Genomic DNA, 22031 nt, shown 5'->3' on the forward strand with positions numbered 1-22031 from the left:
GGGCCGTTAAGTGCTGTCAAATCAGTTCTGACATAGAGCAAGCCTGTATAGGGTTTCTAAGGAGTATCTGGTGAGCTTGAACTGCCAACCTTGAGATTCAAGCAGACTTGGCAATCCAGCGCTTAACCCAGAGTGCCACACTAGGATGTCATTTGTATACCAGTTTTTAGATTTGGTCCTGTGGTGTGGTGCTGTAAGATAAGCACTGGACTGCAAGAATGCTTGAATCACAAGGTTGGTGGTTCAAACTCATCAGCCACTCACCAGAAACCCTATACAGGGTCGCTCTGAGTTGGAATCTACTTGACAGCACTTTACAACTGTTAACAGACATTTAGAGTGTTGCTGATTTTTTTACTTTAAAAATAGGGCTTTATTGAACTTTGTTGTTAATCTCCCCAATTGCATTCATGCTAGAGTTTCTTTAGGGTAGATACCCAGATGTGATATTGATGCATAATAATATGCATATTCAGTTTACTTGATGACATCAAATTCTTCTCCAAAGTGCATGACAGAAAGTATGAGAGTGCCATATTCCCTACATCCTTGCTAGTACTTTATATAATCAGTTTCTTAACTTTGAACAACTGAGTAGTGAGTTGAAGTTTTATCATCCTTGTTTTTTAATTGTATTTTATTAGTAATTCTCATGAACGTGTTCTCAACTATTATTGGTCTTTCAGATTATTTCTTCATAAAATTTCTTGTAAACATCCTGGGTTGTTTTTTATTACACCATTTTTTTCTATAGTCTTGTAGAACTTTATTATCTATTCTGTTTAACAATTCTTTGCATATGTCTTCTCTGAGTATATCACTTATTTTTACTTTGTTTTAGTGTCTTGTGCATGAAGACCATTAAAATACTGGTTAATTCTAATTTATTATTTCATTTAACATTAACCATGTTTTTTATGTCATATTGGCAAAATCCATCTCTGCCCTAAGTCGTGATGATATTTAACTGTATTCTAAAATCTTAGAGTTTGGTTTTCATTCTTAGCTATTTAAATCCAAGTGGAATCTATTTTGTGTCTGGTGTTCTATAAGTAGAGTGGTTATGTAATTTACTTATCAAACCAAGACTCTTTTGAGAATGAATGGGAAAATATTATGTATTAAATACTGGGACTACAGCTATAAACCGGATATATCCAAGGCATTTCAGAATGTATATTCCATAGAGAAAGGACTCTTAGTTTCTCTTCAAATGTAATGTGTCTGCATATTTTATTGTAAAGTTTATCTTTTCCTAATGGATTTGGGATGGCAATTTTATCATATACCAACTTATCATATAGAGATACTTCTTTAATTTCTTTTTAGAAGAATAATTTTCTTTCTTTATCTCAGTTTTATACATTTAATCATATAATTATCTTGACTGATATCTGTCAACACTGAGATTCTAAATATGATGAAATGTAGAGTAATTAAATGGAAAAAAGTAGTATTATTAAATGAGTGTATACCCTTCCCTCCAGCTTGCTCATAGGTTTATTGCTTACCTTTTTAAAATAAAATATTATATATATCTTGTATTTTCTCTAAGAAATATCTTATTTCCTGATAACAGATTCTATTAATTTTGTTCTTTAATCTATCATTTCAGGGTCCTCTGAAGAAAACACAATTTTAACCATATTGGGCTCCGGATTTTCACCTAGTTCTGCTGTATCAGTCTCAGTTGGACCTGTAGGTTGCTCTCTTCTATCTGCTAATGGTAGGTCCTTTTAGAAGTATTATTATTAAATTATTCTCCTCTAAGAGAAAGTAGAAAAATTTTGGCATTACAATTATGATTATCTTATAACGTTATGAATTTGATAACTTGATCTGGGTAAATGTCTTATTTTTGTAATCTTTGGTGAAAACTACAGACTAGTTCTTTCACTATTGAAGTTGAGTGTCTTTATTCCATAGCATTTGATTTTTATTTATTCTTCTTCCTTCATAAAAGTGGATACATGAATTCTTTCTTTGGTGTGACTTTAAAACATTGAAGTATATGAATTGGTACTCCGATGTTCCATAGTCCCCTCTGTCTGTGCTTTGGCAATACCACATTAGCCAGATTGCTGTAGGACATGGTCACCTTTCCTGACCTGTACACCAACAAATTAGCCATTAACATAGAATTCAAAGATTATTTATATTTTCTACCTCTTGAAAAAATGAGGACTATAATTATATATTTCCCTAGAAATTTTCCTTCTTAATTTTAAGTGTTTTTCTTAATTTTGATAGATTTGAATTACATAATTTAATCCACCTTCCAAATTCATTTGTGTTTTAAATCTAGATTTTTCTATACATTCTTGAGGTCTAACAATCAAAATATATCCACATTATATGTTCACATATATTATTCTACATGAAGTGAAGGATATGTTTTCATTTAATTTTTTATCACCTTTATTTATGATAATCAGGAGGAGTTTGCTTACTTTTCTTTCATTATTGGTTTGTCTCAGAAAATCTAATCCAAAGCATCATATAATTTATAAAGGTTTTTTTGCCTAATTAATATATGTGTAGTTGGTTGTTGTTGTTTTTTAATGTTTTATTATGAATTATGTGATAGTTTACATGGGAGAGTATTAGTTTTACATTCATTCTATCATATATAATTTCATTGCCATGGTTACAATCCCCTCCATGCATCATCAACCAACCAAAAGGTATACACTACAAGCCTGCACCCCGGTCGTCAGCACACAGCCCCTCTCCCTCTCTGGATCTAAAGTCCCCAGCTGCTCCATCTCTCCACATCATCATCTCTGTCTCTATCTCTGGCATCACTGCTTCTCTGTGTAGGGTCCCGCTCTCTGCTCTTCTCCATTAATGGTCCCAGGGACCTCCGCTCCTAGACTGAAAAGTTAATCACTCCTCTCCTTGCTATAAAACGTCTAACTGTACATTTCCAACCTTCACAATCAGTCCTGATAACAATTATTCACTATTGTATCACAAGAGACTTATCCTCATTTCCTTTCATCAGCCCCACCTAGACAGATTAGATACTACTCAGTGGAGATTCTACCTTCCTCCATGCCCTCTGGATCTAGGTTCCCTCTCGAAAGCTTGTAAGCCAGTCACTTCTTGCCTTTGTAGCGCACCCCCACCACCCCATTTTGGGTAGCCAATGTCCAAGTTGCCCATCCCTTTCTACTCTGTGTATGGAGGGGGTGGGAATAATCCTCGCTGTAAAGATTTGTACCCTCTTTTGAGCTACTGCATCAATAGGTGTAGGTCAAGTTCATCAAATTGTATCAGATTACACCTTTTTTTCCTTCCTCTTCTGTCTTCTTCTGGTTGAGCTCTAATCATCCAGTCATTGAAGCCAGGTCAAGTGGGTATTATCTGCACGTATGGGTGTTCTTGTGCATATGCCCTCTCTTTTTATCTGTTGGGTGCTTCACTCTCCACTCTGGTCCTCTGTGGCTATGTCACTGACTCTGGGCCCAAGAGTCCCTAGGTCTTGCCTATGTGTTGTTGTTTTTATGATATATTTATTGCTTATAAATGTAAAGTCCAATGTTAATATTTACAACTAAAATTTTTCAATAGTTTTGTCTTGCAAAAGTATTTGCTTTACATTTTCTTATTATTATCACAAGAAACTACGATCAAATGCCAGATTCTGAATGGAAGTGCTGCTGGGCATTTCCCAGTGGCTGTGTCCATAGCTGATGTTGGACTAGCACAGAATGTGGAGAATGAGACATTTCACTTCACATATCAGAGTCAGATCTCACACATCTGGCCTGCTTCTGGAAGCTTAGCAGGTAAGATTTAATACTGTTGTGTTGTTAAGTGCTGTTGAGTCAGTTCTGACTCACAGTGATCCTGTATAGGGTTTCTGAGGAGCCTCTGGTGGGTTTGAACTGCTGACTTTGTGGTTTGCAGTCCAGTGCTTATCCTATAGCACCACACCAACAGTGCTAAACAAAGAAAATGACATATATTTCCTCCATTTTGTTGGGCTGTTTCTAGAACAGGTTGAGGGGAGGGGAAACTAAACCTCCCTTATGTAGAACAAAGGAGACTACTCTTTTGGAAGGCTCCGTGATTAAATGGCTGACTAATTCTTTTGTTTCATATGAAGCACAAGTCAGGATGACTGCTTATATTTACATCTTAGGTCATTGAATTAATATCATCAATTATTACATGTTTCTATAACAAGCTCATCAATTATGTCAAGATAAGATTTATTAGTTATTATTCTGCTTACCAGCTGCTCCATTTGTAACCATGGTCTCAGTGGAGCTACTTGACCCAGAAAAAGTTCTGAGTACACATCAGAAAAAGGAAGGTTAACACACAGGATAGAAAGAAAATAATACATGTCCCCAGTTCTGTGTCATTTCCTTTGTGTTTTGTATGTTACCATGACTGACTTTAGGTTTTGTGTTTTGAATTTGATTTGATTTTTATATTTGTATGCTTATTTTATTTATTTATTTTGCATTCCTTTTAGTGAGAATATTATAACTTGAGTTTGGTGAGTCTTAATTCGCTCATATTTCCCACCCATAGATGGTTGAGCAAATAGAAACTGCTTAGTTTCTCTTGAGCATGAAGAAAGCTAGTAGTAATGCCCCAAAGCAATCAGTAATTGCCAATTCCTTATTTCATAAAGTCACGAGGCCCAGAATCTCTGTGATCCCAGACTTGATGTGTGATGGTGATAGACAACAGCTGCATCCAGAACCCTGAGTTTTTGCCTTGATTTAGTTCCCAACCCAAATCTTGGATGACTGGACTATTTTCTTGAATGATGAGTTAGACTATTGCCAAAATGTTTATATTTTGTTGTAGTTGACCTGTTTTTTTTGCTTTGTTGTATTTTTTTATTCAGGTGGCACTCTGTTGACTCTGTCTGGATTTGGCTTTAGTGAAAATTCAAAGGTATTAGTTGGAAATAAATCCTGCAGTGTGGTTGAAGGGGATTTGAATATTATCACCTGCAGAACACCCAAAGTAAGGCAACAAATTTCAGCCAGGTTTTTGTAAGTGATTTTATGGATTAGGGAACATCTCAGTAGAGAGTGATACCAGTGGTATATTTATCTAGAAGCTACCATGTCATTTGCATGATTCAACAATTATTTCTTTAACATCTTCTTTCTGTTAAGATCCAAAGACAAAACATGATTTCCACATTCTATATACTTAAAATACTGAAGGAGAACATACATATAAACTAATATTATACAGCATGATACCATTTTAAGTAATAGATTTAAAGTGAAAATAAAACACAGTGGGGAAGGTCATCAGGAACAGTCTCATTGAAAAGTAGATGTCCTGTCAAAGCTTGAATAACAAATAATTGTTCAACAGTTAAATCAAACCCCAAAACCCCATGCCATCAAGTCACCTCCGACTTTCAGCAGCCCTATAACAGTGCTACAGGGCAGACTAGAACTGCTCCACAGGGTTTCAGTGACTATAAACCTTTACAGGAACAGACAACTCAGCTTTCTCCTGAGGTTAGGAACACCAGTTTTGTGGTTAGTGGTTAGATGTTTAACTCACTGGGCCACCAGTGCTCTGTAGTTAAATCCAAGGATAAAAACACAGGCACTACTAATAAAAAAAATAAGGAGCTCTGGTAGCATAGTGGTTACGAATCGGGCTGCGAACCGCAAGGTCATCGGTTCAAAACTACCAGCTGTTCCACTGGAGAAAGATGAGGCTTTCTGCTCCTGTAAAGATTTATAGCCTGTACAGGGTTGCTATGAGTCAGAAACAACTCCATGGCACATAACAACAACTAATAAATAGTCTAGTTAAGCAATTCAGGTGAGTAAATCTACAATTGTTTAGCTTTTAAGAAGGATCTTTAAAAATGTATTTTAGTTTTTGTTTTTTAAAAAGTGACGTTCTCCTTGAAATATTGTAGCTTAGATTTAACCATAATTTTTTTATTTTAAAAAAATGCTCACATTTAAACCAAAACTCACTGTGTATTATGTGAAAATTGATGATGAATCCAGTCATTTCACTAAGAACAGAACAAAACAAAACACAACACTTTAGCAAAATAAGAGGGGTATAATGTTGTAGGGTCTGTAGGAAGAATGCATGTGAAAATGTGTTCTACGGAATGATGGAAGATGAGAATTTGAGAAATACAGTAAAAACTAAATTAACTTTGTTAAGCTGTGTCATTCACTGAGTCCGCACTGAGTATTCATTAGATGCTGGAAAAGTGTTTACTAAATAAGCATTTCATATGTGTGATGTTGTTGTTAAGTGCTGTCAAGTTGGGTCCGACTCATGGCGACCCTGTATAGGGTTTCTGAAGACTGACTGGTGAGTTTGAACAGCTGAACTTGTTGTTCAAGCCTACGTTATAGTCCAGTGCATATCCAGCAGCACCACAGCAAGACCTCCCATATGTGCAATAGCAGTGAATATATGAGTATATATGAAAAAAGGATTCCTGGGTGGCACTGTAGGATTAGCACTGGACTGTGAACTGTAAGGTCGGCAGTTCAAACACACCAGCTGCTCCTATACAGAGTCGCTATGAGTCAGAACCCACTCGATGGCATTTAGCAACAACAATTGTGGTACAGTAGTGTCCTGGGGTGGCACTATGGGGTATGCACTGGACTGCTAACTGCAAGGTTTGCTGTTCAGACCCACCAGTTGCTCTTGGAAACCCTATGTAGGGTTAATATGAGTCAGAACCGATTGGATGGCACACCATAGTGGTACAGCACTCAGATGCTAACTGGAAGGTTGGCAGTTTGAACGTACAAGCACCTCTGGGAAGTAAGAAAGGTTATCTGTGATAACCTACTCTGTAAAGAGTACCATCTTGAAAACACTATGGGGTATTTCTACTCTGTTTTGGAGCATCTCTGTGAGTCAGAATGGACTGGTCAGCAACATGTTTGTTTGTTACAGCAGTAAAATAAACAAATATTTTTCTTTTGGAAACAAGTTTGGGCCTTGGTTCCTAGAACTGGGTCAGCAAAAGCTATAATAATGTGTTTTGTTAATGAAGAAGAATTCAAAATATTTGACTCATTTTAAGGGGGGAAAAAAAAAGTTGAATACCTTATGCTTTTAAGACCTTATGCAATTAGAGAGTCACTTTGTCCAGAATGTCACAACGGTATTGCAGAGCCCTCAGGAATCCAGTAAAATACTTAGATTTAAATTGCTCACAGACATCTACAAGCCACTCTAATATATGTTTATCTCTTCAATATTTGAACATACAACCTAAATTTGACATCACAACTTTTAAATATCAAAAAATGGATTTTATATGACTTGGAAACATAACATTTTCCAAAGTTTATTTGTTTTCATCCATTGTATTTCTGTATCTCCACATTTAATGTTTTCTGATTGTTCCCTTTGTCTTTTCCTTGCTTTAGAGAACTGAGGGTACAGTTGATATATCAGTTGTTACCAATGGATTTCAAGCCACAGCAAATGATGCTTTTAGTTATAGTTGTTTACAGACTCCAGTTATAACTGATTTTAACCCCAAAGAACGGGCAATACTAGGTAAGAAATTCTTCATCAAACATATGAGGTGGTATCAAAATGTTTGTGGAAAGATGGAATTAAAAGATAATCGATTTTTTTTCCACCAACTTTTGAAGGCCTTCATATATATCCAGAAACCACATCTAGAAAGTCTTTTGGAGCAATTTCTCCTGCAGTTCTATTTCATAAAGAGAAACTGATCACAGGTTTTTTTTCTGTACCATGGCTGTCTATCTAGTTGTTCACTTTAAACATGCAATGAGAAATGTTAGGGTTAGAACAATAAAGTATTTGTTTCCTTATGAAACAACTAAGCAAAGATTTGATTTCTAGCTGGCAGCTATCAGCAATATCATTTTGCCTTTGCCTATGAAAATGTTAGGATTTCTGCAATGTAATGAAGTACAAGAAATAAGTTGTTTGTATACTGTGCACATTTCATATGATAGTACTCATATGATAATAAGTTGAAACTTTTTCTAAAGTCTTTCTTCTTTTAAAATAATAGGAGATGTTAATTTAACAATTAAGGGCTATAACTTTGGAAATTCACTCACACAAAACATTGTATATGTTGGAGGAAAACCCTGCCAAGTTCTTCACTGGAACTTCACAAATATTCGATGCCTTTTGCCCAAGTTGTCTCCTGGAAAACATGATCTCTGTGTAGAAGTCAGAAACTGGGGTTTTGCATCAAAAAGGTATGGTAACCCTTCTAACCTGGAACTGAATCTACTCCTGGAGGTTAACTTTCAGCCAAATAGTAGATTGGCCTATAAAATAAACAATGTTGTTGTTGTTGTTAAGTGCCTTAGAGTAGGTTCCTGCCCATAGCAACCTTGTTACAGAGTTTCCGAGAAGCAGCTGGTAAGCTTGAATCGCTTACATTGCGGTTCAAATGACTTGCAGTCCAGCACATTAACCCAAAGCGCTACACCAGGACTCCATCAAATAAACAATAACACCCATGAAGTTGTTTCTAAAATAAATATTGTTGTTGTTGTTAAGTGCTGTTGAGTCGGTTCCGACCCATAGCGACCCTGTACAGGGTTTCCGAGGCTGACCTGTTTATTATTTATTGTTATAAAATAAACAACAACACCTGTGAAAAATGTACTCCTTTGGATCATCAATTATATGAGACTAAGTGATCAATGTTAAGCAAAGATGAGAAGACAAGGAGGGATAGGGAAGCTTGGTGGATGCAAGGACTGTAACCAATGTTACTGAACAATTTGTGCACAAATTCTTGTATAGGAATTTACTGTGCAAAGTCTCACCTAAAGCACAATAGAATATATATTTTTAAAAAGCTATGGAATTGAACATAAATAGAGGAGTGGTGGACACATGGGGTGAATCGTATGGGAACTGGAAAAGAGTCATCAACCTTCTGGTGTTTCATTTGCTTTCTTTACCATCTGTATCTCCTGCTCATAAATAGTTTTGAGACTATCTCATAAAGTGCCATGTAATTCCTAATTTTGAGACCAATACTATTCAGATTCGATTGTAAGCTCCTCTGGGGAACTAGGTTTATGTGTATGTCGTATGATTTCTATGTCATGAAATACTTAACAGGCAGTTACTATGGGGCAGACACTTGCTCAAAGCTAGGTCCACAGTGGTGAACAAGGGGGACACATCCTTTGCTATAACAGCACCCACAGTTTTGTTGAGGATACAGACTTTAAACAAATGGCTACATCAATAATTTAATTATAAAGTGAAAAATACTGTGAATAAGAGCATATAGTAACCTATGCCATTGAGTTGATTCCAACCTGTAATGACCTTATCTAAGATTTATGAGATTGTAAATCTTCACGGAAACATGCAGTCTCATCTTTCTCCCACAGAAAAGCTAGTGGGTTTGAACTGCCAACCTTACACTCAGCAGCCCAGTGCTTATCCTACAGTGCCACCAGGGCTCCTTAAGACCATATAATAGGGAGAGTTGATTTATCTGGTGAGGCAGAGGACTATTTGAAAAGGTGATAATTAAGCCAGGATGTAATGGATGGGTAAGAGCTGACCATCTGAAGGAGATAGAGAATCCTCCAACTATGTTGTTGGTAGGTGCCGTCAAGTTGGTACCAACTCATAGTGATGCTGTATATAACATAATGAAACACTGCTCAGTCCTGTGGCAACCTCACAATCATTGCTACACTTGAGTCCATTGCTGCTACCACTGTGCCAATCCATCTTACTGGGTGTCTTCCTCTTTTTCTGTGAGCCTCCACTTTATCAAGCATGATGTGCTTTTCCAGGGACTGGTCCTTCCTGATAATATGTCCAAAGTATTAGAGATGAAGTCTGGCCATCCTGGCTTCCAAGGAGCAATCTGACTGTACTTCTTCCAACATAGATTGGCTTGTTCTTTTGGAAGTCCATGGTATTTTTAATATTATTCTCCTCCAATACCAAAACTCAAGTACATCAATTCATCTGTGGTCTTCCTTACTCACTGTCCAACTTTCACATACATATGAGGTCATCAAAAATAGAGTGGCTTGGGTCAGGCACACCTTAGTCCTCAAACTGATACCTTTTCTCTTAAACACTTTAAAGAGGTTTTATGTAGCACATTTGCCTAATGCAATACATCCTTTGATTTCTTGACTAATGCTTCCATGAGTGTTGATGTTTAATCCAAGCAAAATGAAGTTTTGACAACTTAAATCTTTTCTCCATTTATCTTGATGTTACTTATTGGTCCATTGGTGAGGGGTTTTGTTTTCTTTACATTGAGGTGTAACTATTCCTAAGGCTGTGTTCTTTGCTCTTGATCAGTTAGTATTTTTACTGATCTTTATCAGTTTGCTTGCTTTCAGCAAGCAAGGTTGTTTCATCTGCATAGTGCAGGTTGTCAATGAATCTTCCTCTGATCTTGATGCCACATTCTTCTTCATATCATCCAGCTTCTCAGATTATATACTCAGCATACAGATTGAATAAGTATGATGAAAGAATACTATCCTGGTGCACACCTTTCCTAATTGCAAACCATTCGGTGTTCCCTTGTTGTGTTTGAACAACTTCCTCTTGGTTTATGTAACAGGTTCCTCATTAGCACTACTGAGTGTTCCAGAATACTCATTCTTTGCAGTGTTGTCCATCGCTTGTCATGATCCACACAATTGAAAACCTTTGCAGAGTCAATAAAGCACAGGTAAACATCTTTCTGGTATTCTCTGCTTTTAGCCAAGATCCATCTGATGTCAGCAGTGATATCCCTCATTCCATGCCCTATTATGAATCTGACTTGAACCTCTGGATGTTCTCTGTCAGTGTACTGTTGCAGCTGTTTCTGAATTACCATCAGCAAAATTTAGCATGCAACATTAATGATATTGTTTGATGATTTATGCATTCCAACTATAAGTACCCTTTAAATAAGTGTTTTGCATTTTCTTCCTGGAACTTGTTTGTTAACTAAGAAAATTTTAGTTCTGAGAAAATTACTGATTGGAAACAATTAAGAGTAGATTTGTTGTTGTTAAGTGCTGTCAAGTGGGTTCCAACTCATAGTGACCTTGTAGAGGATTTCCAAGGAGCTGTTGGTGAGTTTGAACCACCAACCTTGCGGTTCAAACCAGCCTTGTGGTCCAGTGCTTATCCTACAGTGACACACCAGGCCTCCAGAAAATAGATTGAGGCATTTTAAAAAGAGGCAGGTAAAGTAAGTATAGGAGTGGATGGAGAAATGGTTGCACTAAAGTCTTAATGAGAGTTGAAGGATGGCCAGTAGCCATAACCATAAACCTCAGAACTACATTCTCTCTTAGTTTCACAAGACAGAACTGAGATGGATTCAAAGAAAGTGTTGTTGACTTGTGCTTTGGCATGCTAATATAATGAGCAGAATGGGGTTGGGCACCATAAAAACTGTATTTGGTTTAAAGTTAGAGATAACCAATTCTACCGAGCTAAAGTAGGTAAATTTTGAATTGCTCTCCATCTCTTGGTGGCATCTAGGAGAAATGCTTCTTAGCAGGTACGTTGTCCATAACAAAGCAAAAACTGTTGTATTGAAATAGTAAAATTGGAACGTGAGTAAGTGTCCAATAAACATGCAATGGTACATTAATTGCACAGAACCTTTTATTACACTTACAAAATGTGTGGAGTTACAAACTGTGCTTGTGGTTTATATTAATGCTGTCTTTTTGCTGTTGGATAAAACACTGAACTGCAAGGTCGGTTTGAACCACAAGGTCGGTGATTCAAACTTGCCAGCCACTCCCTGGAAACCCTATACAGGATCGCTTTGAGTTGGAACCAACTCAGTGGCACACAACAACAACAACAATGAATATATAAAATATTTGAAGGGATTTCTTATAACTTCAGTTCTCATAAGCATATTTTTCTCATAATATTTTAAGGTTCTCCACTTCAATTTCTTTCACCTTGAGATTTTCAGAAATAGAATTTTCATAGTTAGGTCGAAGCACTTTTGCATTAAACTATCCATCCAAATTGGGGCCATGATAATTATCTGATTATCTAGTTTGAAAAATTAAAGTCTAATTAAATATTCAATTCCTTCCTTTTCCTAAAGAATTTATATTTTCATAAGACTTTAGCAGTAAGAGCCTGTAGAAAGTTCAGTGAAACATCTATTTAAAATTTTTTTGCAGAGACAAGTTACATGCTTCTATACAGTATATTTTGGAAGTGACCGACATGTTTCCACAGAGAGGGTCCTTATATGGTGGCACTGAAATCTCTGTACTGGGTTTGGGATTCAGCACTATACCAGCTGAGAATACTGTGCTGTTTGGTAAGAGTTTTATTATCACAGGAATGCTCTGCTATCATTTTTCTCAGTTTGAATGAGAACTATAGGTGCATCGTGAGTGATGGCACAAATACTATCAATCATAGAAACTTTATTTTTCTTTTAATGTATGTGCATAGAACACCTAGGGAAAAGGAAGGGATGGTCTTTGTTCTGAAAATAATCAGTACTTGAGCATAATTATTATCAGGAAAAAATACATGACAGATCTCTTGCTGGACTTTGGTTTATTAATCATACTTCAACTCAACGATTCACAAAAGTAATTGAGGAAAACTTTTTTTTAATCTTTTTTCTTTCTAGGTTCCTTTCCTTGCAATGTGATATCATCTTCAGACAATGTCATAAAATGTATTCTTCATTCAACAACGAATGTATTCAGGGTTACTAACAATGGGGAAGATTCAGGTATCAATCCAAATTCATAAATTTTTAATGATGGAGGGTGTTTATTTTATGTTTCAAAGTAAATTATTTAAAGATTATATATTGTTACTTGTTTCTTCAATTGATCAAGGGTATCTCTTTGACATCTTGTTGATGTTAAGTGCTGTAGAGTAGATTGTGAGGAGTGACTGGTAGGTTTGAACTGCCAGCCTAGCAGTTAGCAGTCCTACAGCCGACACCAGGGCTTTAACATAGGTGATTGTAGATAGAGTGAATCAACTGTAGACTTGAGTCTCGAAGGCTAAACCTTCCACTTTCCAAATTCAGATACTGCCATTTGGTTTTGCAGGAGTTGAGAGGTGTTTGAATTAGTGCAGTTGTTTACCTGTAAGGGGCATGTCCTATTGAAATGATATCGACTTTGCCTGAAAAAATACTTATATTCATGGAATTGACCTCAGCGTTTAAAAATATTTCATGTTATATTTCTAACCAAATTGTTTTCTTACTTTCTGATTCTTTTCAAGTTATCTTTTGAGCATTGGTTTTGGTGTTTTACATGTTTTTCCTTAGCTTCTCATTATTATTTTACTTTTATTATTTCTGCTTAGTTTTGCTAGGTGTTAAAATAATGCACATAGCAAATTCGTAAATGTTTTCATTAATGATTCTATAAATACATTATGTTTTCAGGTTAATTTTTATTTCTTCTCTTAAAATATGATTCACTTCTTGCTTTCAGAACATGGGTTGGGCTATGCCTGGTCCCCATCAATCTTAAATATATCCATGGGTGACACAGTAACTTGGAATTGGCAAGCACATCCATTTCTTAAAGGAATCGGATATAGAGTTTTCTCTGTCTCTAGTCCTGGAAGTGTAATTTATGATGGGAAGGGATTTACAAGTGGAAGTCAAAAATCTGCATCTGGTATGTTTCCATTTTGTTGAGTTTTACATCACATCTCTTTTCCCTAGATGTAATAAAAATACATTTTTCGAGACTTAAAATGCTTTCACATAAATTATATATATGAAAAAGCTTCAAAATGTTCATGGAAAAATTCCATCATTGACCAATTCCATTTTTCCATGAATTTTTGAAGTCCGGTTGTGTGTATGCATGTATATATATATATGTGTGTGTGTATCTATAAACACACATATGCACACATACACACACATACATATATAATTTATATGTTGTTGTTAAGTACCATTGAGTATAGGATTTCTGAACAGCTATCAGTGGATTTGAACTGCCAACCTTGCAGTTAGCAGTTCAGTGCTTATCCTGTCCAAATTTATGTATGTATGTGTGTATGTGTATATGCATATACACACATGCAAAATGGCTTAGTAGGTATTTTGTTGCTGTGATAAAACATGTTATAAATGAATATAAGAAAGGTATTTTATACATACTAGATTTTTGATATTAGAAATACTTTTACTGATGGTACAATAATCAATTGAAAATGTATATGGAAACAAGTTAAAACAGAATGAAAACTGTAGTATGTTGTTTAATTATACCAATCCAGTATTAAATCATTAAGTTCTATTCATTGAAATCAGCTTTAAAATCAGTATTTCTACTAGGATTGCTCAGTGTGTCTTGTAGATGTGTGCTTTGTTTGATATATGTAGCAGTTGTAACTTGTACTCATAAACAAAATTTATATATTGTTTGTTTATTTCCAATTCCATGTTGAGTTTTTCTTTGCATTTTGCCAGTCTTGACCTGGTTTTCCACAAAATTAATGCTGGATCTTGTCTTCCAGGAATGTAATTTCATTACACAAGATAACTCTTTTACAGCCTGTGAGTCATCTCCTTTCTACTTTCTGCGGAAATACCACATTCATCAAAAATAAGAAACCTGCCATTTAAATCTTCATTTGAATGATCCTTTCATTTTTTTGCACCCTCTTCAAAGCCTCATTAATTGCTCATATTTATTACGTACAATCTTATTTTATGACAGGTTCATTTTCTTACCAATTTACATCACCTGGAATCAATTATTACAGCAGCGGGTATGTTGATGAGGCTCACTCCATTATTCTCCAAGGAGTCATTAATGTTCTACCAGCTGAAGCTAGGCATGTTCCCCTGCACCTGTTTGTGGGTAACACTGAAGCCACATATGTTCAGGGTAAGATGTTCAAAGATGGAAGCTCTGAGACTGAGATGACCCGGGGTTTATGAGACCTTTTTAGAGTAGGAGGTAGATAATGGGCCATATAATCTTGAACGATTTTGACTGCTCTGAGGTTAGATTTTGTTCTCTAAAGTAAGAGTCATGTTCATGTCTTCCTGCTAGTCTGTCAGAATCTGTATATGCTTCAGATGAGAGGTAATGTGAAAGAGTTCAGACAGTCTGTACAAGCCCCCCAAATATACTAAGGTGATTTGATTGGATTACTCCCTTCCTCCCATGGAATTCTGACCTTAGACAAATTTAAAAGCTAATCGTAGATTTATTCATCTCTCTTTACATTACCATCATTGATCAAGTTTTCAGAACCTTTGTACTATCTGATACTCCCCTTGTCATTAAAAACAAACAGTTTTACCATGAAGAGTAATGCAACCTGGAAACAGGTCTTGTTTTAGAATGTTATCCATGACTTATAGGTCATTCTTTTGTCTAAAGGAAGACCTCAGAATTTGCACTTGAGAAGCTCTATGGCAGGCTGCCTAGCAACGAAATCCCTGTGTGACTGGAACCATACTGGGCTTCAAAATTCAAGCAGATTCCTCTTTGAACTCTCAAGCTGTTTTTCACCATCTATAAACAGCATTAATCCATCCATTGGAACAGTAAATGAATTGATAACAATTACTGGGCATGGCTTCAGTAATCTCACATGTGCTAATAAGGTAAGGCTATAAAGCTCTCCTTTTACTTTTGTGTACTCACATATTGGGAGACTTTTTTGGTATAAAATTCACAGTTTAAAATTTTAAACACATTTATTAATATATAAAGGTGGTTAATGCACTCAGCTGCAAGCTGAAAAGTTGTCGGTTTGAACCTACCCACCAACCCACCTACATAGAAGAACAATGTGGCTGTCTGCTTCTGTACAGATTTATAATCTTGGAAACTCTATGGGGCATTTCTACTCTCCTGTAGGATTGCAGTGAGTTCTTAATACATAATTGGCATGCCACACACTTGCCCACTTCAAGTGTGCAATTTAATAGCTCTTAGTAAATTCACAGGGTTGTGCACCCATGACCACAATCAATTTTACATATCTTTCCTTCCCTCAAAAGAAATCCCGTACCCTTTACCAAACCCAAACCTCCATACCCCTAGTCCTGGGCAACCACTAAGCTTTCTGTCTCTATGTTGTTTGTTGTTAAGTGCCATTGAGTCAGTTCCAACCCATAGCAACCTGTATAGGGTTTCCAAGAAGCAGCTGGTGAGCTTGAACCACCAACCTTGTGGTTCAAACAAACCTTGCAGTCCAGCACATTAACCCATAGCAACACACCAAGACTCTAGATTTTCCTCTTATGGATGTGTCATATAAATCGAATCACATGATATGTGGGCCTTTGTAACTGTCTTTTTTCACTTAACATATTTCCAAGGTTCATTTATGTTGTGGTATAGATAGATAGATAGATAGATAGATAGATAGATAGATAGATAGAGAGAGAGAGAGAGAGAGATAGAGCTACCTATATCTATCTATCTCTATCTATCTATCTATCTATCTATCTATCTATCTATATCTATATCTATATTACTGGTATATATATCAGTAGTTGATTTCTTTTTATGGCCAAATAATATCTACTTATAAAAGTACATTTTATCTACTTATCAGGTAATCAGCATTTGAGTTTTTTCTTCTTTATGGCCATTATGAATATTCATATATAATGCCACTATGAATGTTGTTGTTGTTGTTAAGTGCCGTCGAGTCGGTTCCGACCCATAGCGACCCTGTACAGGGTTTCCGAGGGTGTAAATCTTTACGGGAGTAGAAAGCCACTATGAATATTCATATATAATCATAATGTAAGTGTAAAGTTAATCCAAACTGCTTTATCAATGTCCTAAAGTAATTTTATAAGTAAACCTATGCATGATTATTTTTGTTCTTTTTTAATGTTAGTTATTGCTACTACAAGATTTAAACTACACTAAAGTAAAGCATTGACCTATTTCATATTCATTTCACTTCTAGGTTACAATTGGAAGCTACCCCTGTGTTGTAGAAGAAAGCAGTGAAAACTCCATTATGTGTCACATTGACCCTCAAAACTCAATGGATGTTGGCATCCGGGAAATTGTCACATTAACTGTCCACAACCTGGGCACTGCTATCAACACACAGGCCAATGAATTTGATAGGCGATTTGTACTTCTACCAAACATTGACAGGGTGTTGCCACATGCAGGCTCAACTACAGGAATGACAAGATTGACCATAACAGGCTCTGGATTTGCAGTTTCTCCTTCTAGTGTAGATGTCCTTATGGGTCATTTATCATGTAAAGTTCTATCAATGAACTATACAGCCATTGAATGTGAAACACCAGCTGCCCCTCAACAGATTGTGGATATAGATCTTCTAATACATGGTGTACCAGCTCAGTGCCAGGGAAACTGCAGCTTCTCATATTTAGACAGCCTAACACCTATTGTAACAGGTATCATTCCAAACAGTATCAATGGATCTGTACAAGGGCTTATTGAAGGAGAAGGTTTGGGGACTATTTTGGAGGACATTGCTGTTTTCATTGGAAATCAACAGATCCCAGTAATAGATGTTAATGAAAATAGCATCACTGTCCTTGTGACTCCTCTCCCAGTGGGACCTCATTCTCTCAGTGTTGTGGTAGGAACTAAAGGCTTGGCTCTGGGAAACCTATCTGTCAGCAGTCCTGCCTTAGCATCTCTCTCACCAACTTCTGGAAGCATTGGAGGTGGAACCACTTTGGTGATCACTGGAAATGGCTTCTATCCAGGCAAAACCACAGTCATTGTTGGAGATGACCCTTGTGATATCGTATCTGTCAACTCCAGTGAAGTTTACTGCGTTACCCCAGCAGGGGAAGCTGCCCTGGTGGATGTACAGATCTTTGTTAATGCAGTAGCTTATCCACTTCTGTCATTTACATATGCCCTGGAGGATACTCCATTTCTTGAAGGAATTGTCCCGAATAGAGGTACTTCATTACCAAACTTTGTATTGCCTTAATATCTTATTATCAGTAATACATAGTAACATTGAATTAGAATAATGTTCATAAATAATTATTAAGATGTGTTTTTAGACAATTCTATTTAACCCAGTAAATTCATGTGATTCAGGTCCTGCATAGTCTCTATTTTGTGATTATTTTGTACATTCTTTTGATAAAATTTTAAGCTAAATTCTTCATTTCTATTTAGGACCAAAACTTGCATCATCTTGATCTAAACTTCAGTAAGAGAAAAAATAGATGTATGTTTATAAATTAAGTTGATAATTTATGTCACATAATGATATAGCATAAGAAACATATGAGGCTTTAAAACATCTGTTTAAAAAAATAAAAGAAAAGAGAATGGAATTTTTCCATGAACTTTTTGATGCCCCTTCCTGTGAAAACTCACATATAGATATTATTAATATTGAGACTTTTTCAGAGTACTATTTTTCCATGAAATTCCAGTTAATTGATTAACTAATTAAAACAGAAGATGTCTTTTAAAGGAGATAATCAGAACATTCAAATGGAGAAAATATTGTAAAGTAAGATTTACTAATTTATTTAGCATTACTCATTTCTTAAACTATGACTATTTCAAGGAATTTTCTTTGGTCCTTGTTCATTATGCTGTTGAGTTGGAACCAACTCCACGGCATATACCACCACCACCATGCTGTTTCTGATCATATTCAAATTATTGGGATCTTTATAATCTAAATAATGAGTCCTGGTGTGCCCCTCTAAGATAAGCACTCGACTGCAAGGTCAATTTGATCCAAAAGGTCCAACTCACCAGCTGCTCCTGGGAAACCCTATACAGGGCCGCTATGAGTCAGATTCAACACAATGTTGTTGTTAAGTGCCGTCGAGTCAATTCCGACCCATAGCGACCCTATATAGGGTTTCCAAGGAGCAGATGGTAAGCTTGAACCACCGATCTTGTAGTTCAAATGACTTTGCAGTCTGACACATTTTCGACACAATAGCACGAAAGAAAACAAACAATGAATTCTTAAGAGGAAATTGTAGTGTAGTGAGTTAGTATATATGGAGTCCATCCTCAAATGAATTGCAGTATCAGTAAAGACCAAAAATTATAAAAATAGTAAGCCCTATCATTATATACACCAACACAAACACACCCAGCTCAGATATTTATACTTCTTCTTTTATATCTTCTCTCTTCTCTCCTCAGTACTTCTCTACTTTCCTCAGTAGTTTACAACACAGAGTGGAGAGAAAGACTGAAAAATAAGTAACTTTGAGATAAAGCACTTCTAGTTAGTATAGTAAACTACAGTGTACATTGATTGTACTCAAATGTAAATAGCATGCATGTATTGTTAATATTTGTATTAACTTAACACACTGGATTTGCTTTATTTATAGAAGTAAATAAAGCTTTGAATGCATGTATAAGGATAGGGATTTAAATATATTTATACTGTTATTTAGCACTGTAGGATTAGTACTGAACTGTGAACCACAAGGTTGGTGGTTCAAACCTACCAGTGGCTCCTTGGAAACTCTATGCAGGGTCACTATGAGTCGGAACCAACTCGATGCCACTTAGCAACAACATACTGTTATTTATTTATCTACATATTTATCTGTCTATCTAATTTATTTATTGATTTCCTTGTAGGTCCACCAGGAACTGAAGTTCAAATCACTGGATTTAATTTTGGTATTGATATCTTGGAAGTTTCAGTGATGATCAATAATGTTCAGTGCAATGTAACTATGGTCAATGGTAGTGTTTTGCATTGCATCGTTGGCGATCATATGGGTGGCACTTTTCCTGTTTTGATGCACCATAAAACGAAAGGCTTCGCTTTGTCCAAAGTTGTATTTGAGTACCCACTTACTATTCAACATATTCATCCAACCCAAGGTAGTCATGAATGTTCAGGAGTTTACCTAATCTTTTACCTCATAAAACATTTATCTCATTTAGGGAGAAAAAAAGTTATTCCAATACTATTAATATTTATAGTCATATCACACTTTAAAGAATTGTTTTTTTTCTCATGCACAAATAAATAAGCATGCACAAATAAATAAATAAATAATCCTAAAGTAATAGTGTAGTGCCTTATATTTCACTTATGTTGCATAATTTGTTTAAAATTTAGCCCTATTTAAAATATCCAGATCACATGTGAAAAATTCTTTAAATAGTGTTTCGTTACCCTTGCTTTGTAATTATTCCTACATAAATAAATGATTTTTTTTTTCAATTTGAAAATTCTCTTAGTGGTTAAAAACCTTAGGAAGGTAAGACTAATGTATCTCCTAATTAAAATTGAAAGTTTGCATTTTTATTTTGACTGCTCTGAAATTTTTTGTGAAATCTCTTTACATGAAATTTGAATTCTTGATGTAATTTAAATGAATGAGCAATGTGATATTTATCTATGTCAGTTTTAGAGTACTATAAGAAGAGAGTCTATTCTATAAATGTCATATATATAATATATATTTTACATTAATAATTATACTGTATATCTATATAATATTTTAATATAATAAACTTTATATTTAATGTAATTTCCATTTCATGTTTTAAAATAAAGTTAAGGAAATATGTACACAGAGGATTTTGTTTAATTAACTGTGTTTTCTCCTTTTATGTGTCTTCTAGGGAGCTTTGGTGGTGGTCAAGTAATGACTATGACAGGCATGGGGTTTAATCCACAAAACTCACTTATATTAGTATGTAACTCACAATGTGTAATTGACAGGCTCAGATCTGACAATACAACCTTATTGTGTAAAACTCCACCTCATGATGGTAAGTTTTCAGAAAAGAGAATGACAGTCTATAACAAATGAATAATTTTATAAAAAGCAAAATCTGAATTTCCTAGCTCAAGAATTTAGATTTTTTAGAATAATAGGATCACTTTGTCCTGATTCTTAGAAATTTCTTCAGAATTTTGTTTTCTAGGTTTATGTGCCTTTCAAGACTTATAAATTTGGGGTTGGATTGAATGACTTTTAGTAGATTTGGCCTTTTCAGTTCATCGCATAAATGATGACTCTTAGTTTATTGAGCATGTCAAAGGGACATGTTTTTATTTTATTGGAGTATTCTGTTTTTCTTAAAGGTGGAATAGTGTTAACGGTTCAGAGTATGAACCTTTGAAGTACAAATTTGAGTTGCTGTCTAAAAACATATTTTCAAGAAGATATTCATCAGTGTGAATCCTAGATAAATGGAGGATATGATTTGTGTACAAACATTTTTTCAAAAACATTAACAAAATTTGATCAAACTTTTCTAAATATTTTTACTCAATTCTTTAATTTCTTTAACAAAATTATCAATTGAGTAAAATATAAACCTCTTTATGATTGGGCTTAATTTTTTCATTTGGACAGCAGATTTTGTATCTTGATTTAAAATGCAGCAGTACTGTCAATAATTGTGAAGATTTTAGATTGTCTAACACTGACTATGCTTCTTGTTTTTTAAAGTTTTGCATGTTTCTCTAGTTTTTTTGTGTATGTATGCATGTCTCTTAACTTGCTTTCAGCTGTTACTCTTAACTCCACTGTGTTTGCCTTTAATGCTCCTTCCTGCATTTATTTGTTAGTTGAATCCTCTGAGCATGGGAAAGGAATAAAGCAGGTTCGTAGAATTACCTATAATAACAGGTTACAAGTGAGGGTGTAAGATTTTTACTCTTTAATAATACACATGAACTTTGTTTTGGGCTATTGCTAGAGATCTCGATTACTTCAAATAGAGTCTGTCTATAATTAAAAGTAGACAGACTCTATTTGAAATAGTCGAGATCTCTATATTGGAAAGTGGAGTCCTGGTGTGGTGCTGTGGGTTAATGTGCTGGACTTCAAAGTCGGTTTGAACCACAAGGTCGGAGGTTCAAGCTCACCAGCCACTCCTCGGCAACCCTATATGGGGTCGCTATGGGTCGAAATGACTCAACAGCACTTAACCACAACCTAATGGAAAGTGGAGTCCTGGTGTCGTGCTGCAGGATAATGCAAGGTCTGTTTGAATCTCAAGTTCAATGGTTAAAACCCATTTGCTGCTCCTTGAAAACTACACAGGGTCACTCTGAGTAGAACC

The 22031-nt window shown here is 35.5% G+C and overlaps 1 protein-coding gene across 1 annotated transcript in view; it reads left to right on the plus strand.

Annotated features, from left to right (window-relative positions):
• The window catches only part of PKHD1L1 (polycystic kidney and hepatic disease 1 (autosomal recessive)-like 1), a 214294-nt gene that overhangs the window by 84951 nt on the left and 107312 nt on the right, over positions 1-22031 (plus strand). Inside the window, exons 28-40 of the mRNA XM_006830825.1 lie at positions 1616-1726; positions 3624-3791; positions 4868-4989; positions 7407-7539; positions 8030-8222; positions 12168-12310; positions 12632-12736; positions 13458-13646; positions 14703-14873; positions 15375-15601; positions 16924-17908; positions 19581-19829; positions 20580-20729. Of these exons, the coding sequence (XP_006830888.1) occupies positions 1616-1726; positions 3624-3791; positions 4868-4989; positions 7407-7539; positions 8030-8222; positions 12168-12310; positions 12632-12736; positions 13458-13646; positions 14703-14873; positions 15375-15601; positions 16924-17908; positions 19581-19829; positions 20580-20729 (2946 nt within the window). The remainder of the gene's footprint in view (positions 1-1615; positions 1727-3623; positions 3792-4867; positions 4990-7406; positions 7540-8029; positions 8223-12167; positions 12311-12631; positions 12737-13457; positions 13647-14702; positions 14874-15374; positions 15602-16923; positions 17909-19580; positions 19830-20579; positions 20730-22031) is intronic.

The sequence above is a fragment of the Chrysochloris asiatica genome, unplaced genomic scaffold, assembly GCF_000296735.1.
Source record: "Chrysochloris asiatica unplaced genomic scaffold, ChrAsi1.0 scaffold00001, whole genome shotgun sequence".
In the NCBI taxonomy this organism is placed as follows: domain Eukaryota; kingdom Metazoa; phylum Chordata; class Mammalia; order Afrosoricida; family Chrysochloridae; genus Chrysochloris; species Chrysochloris asiatica.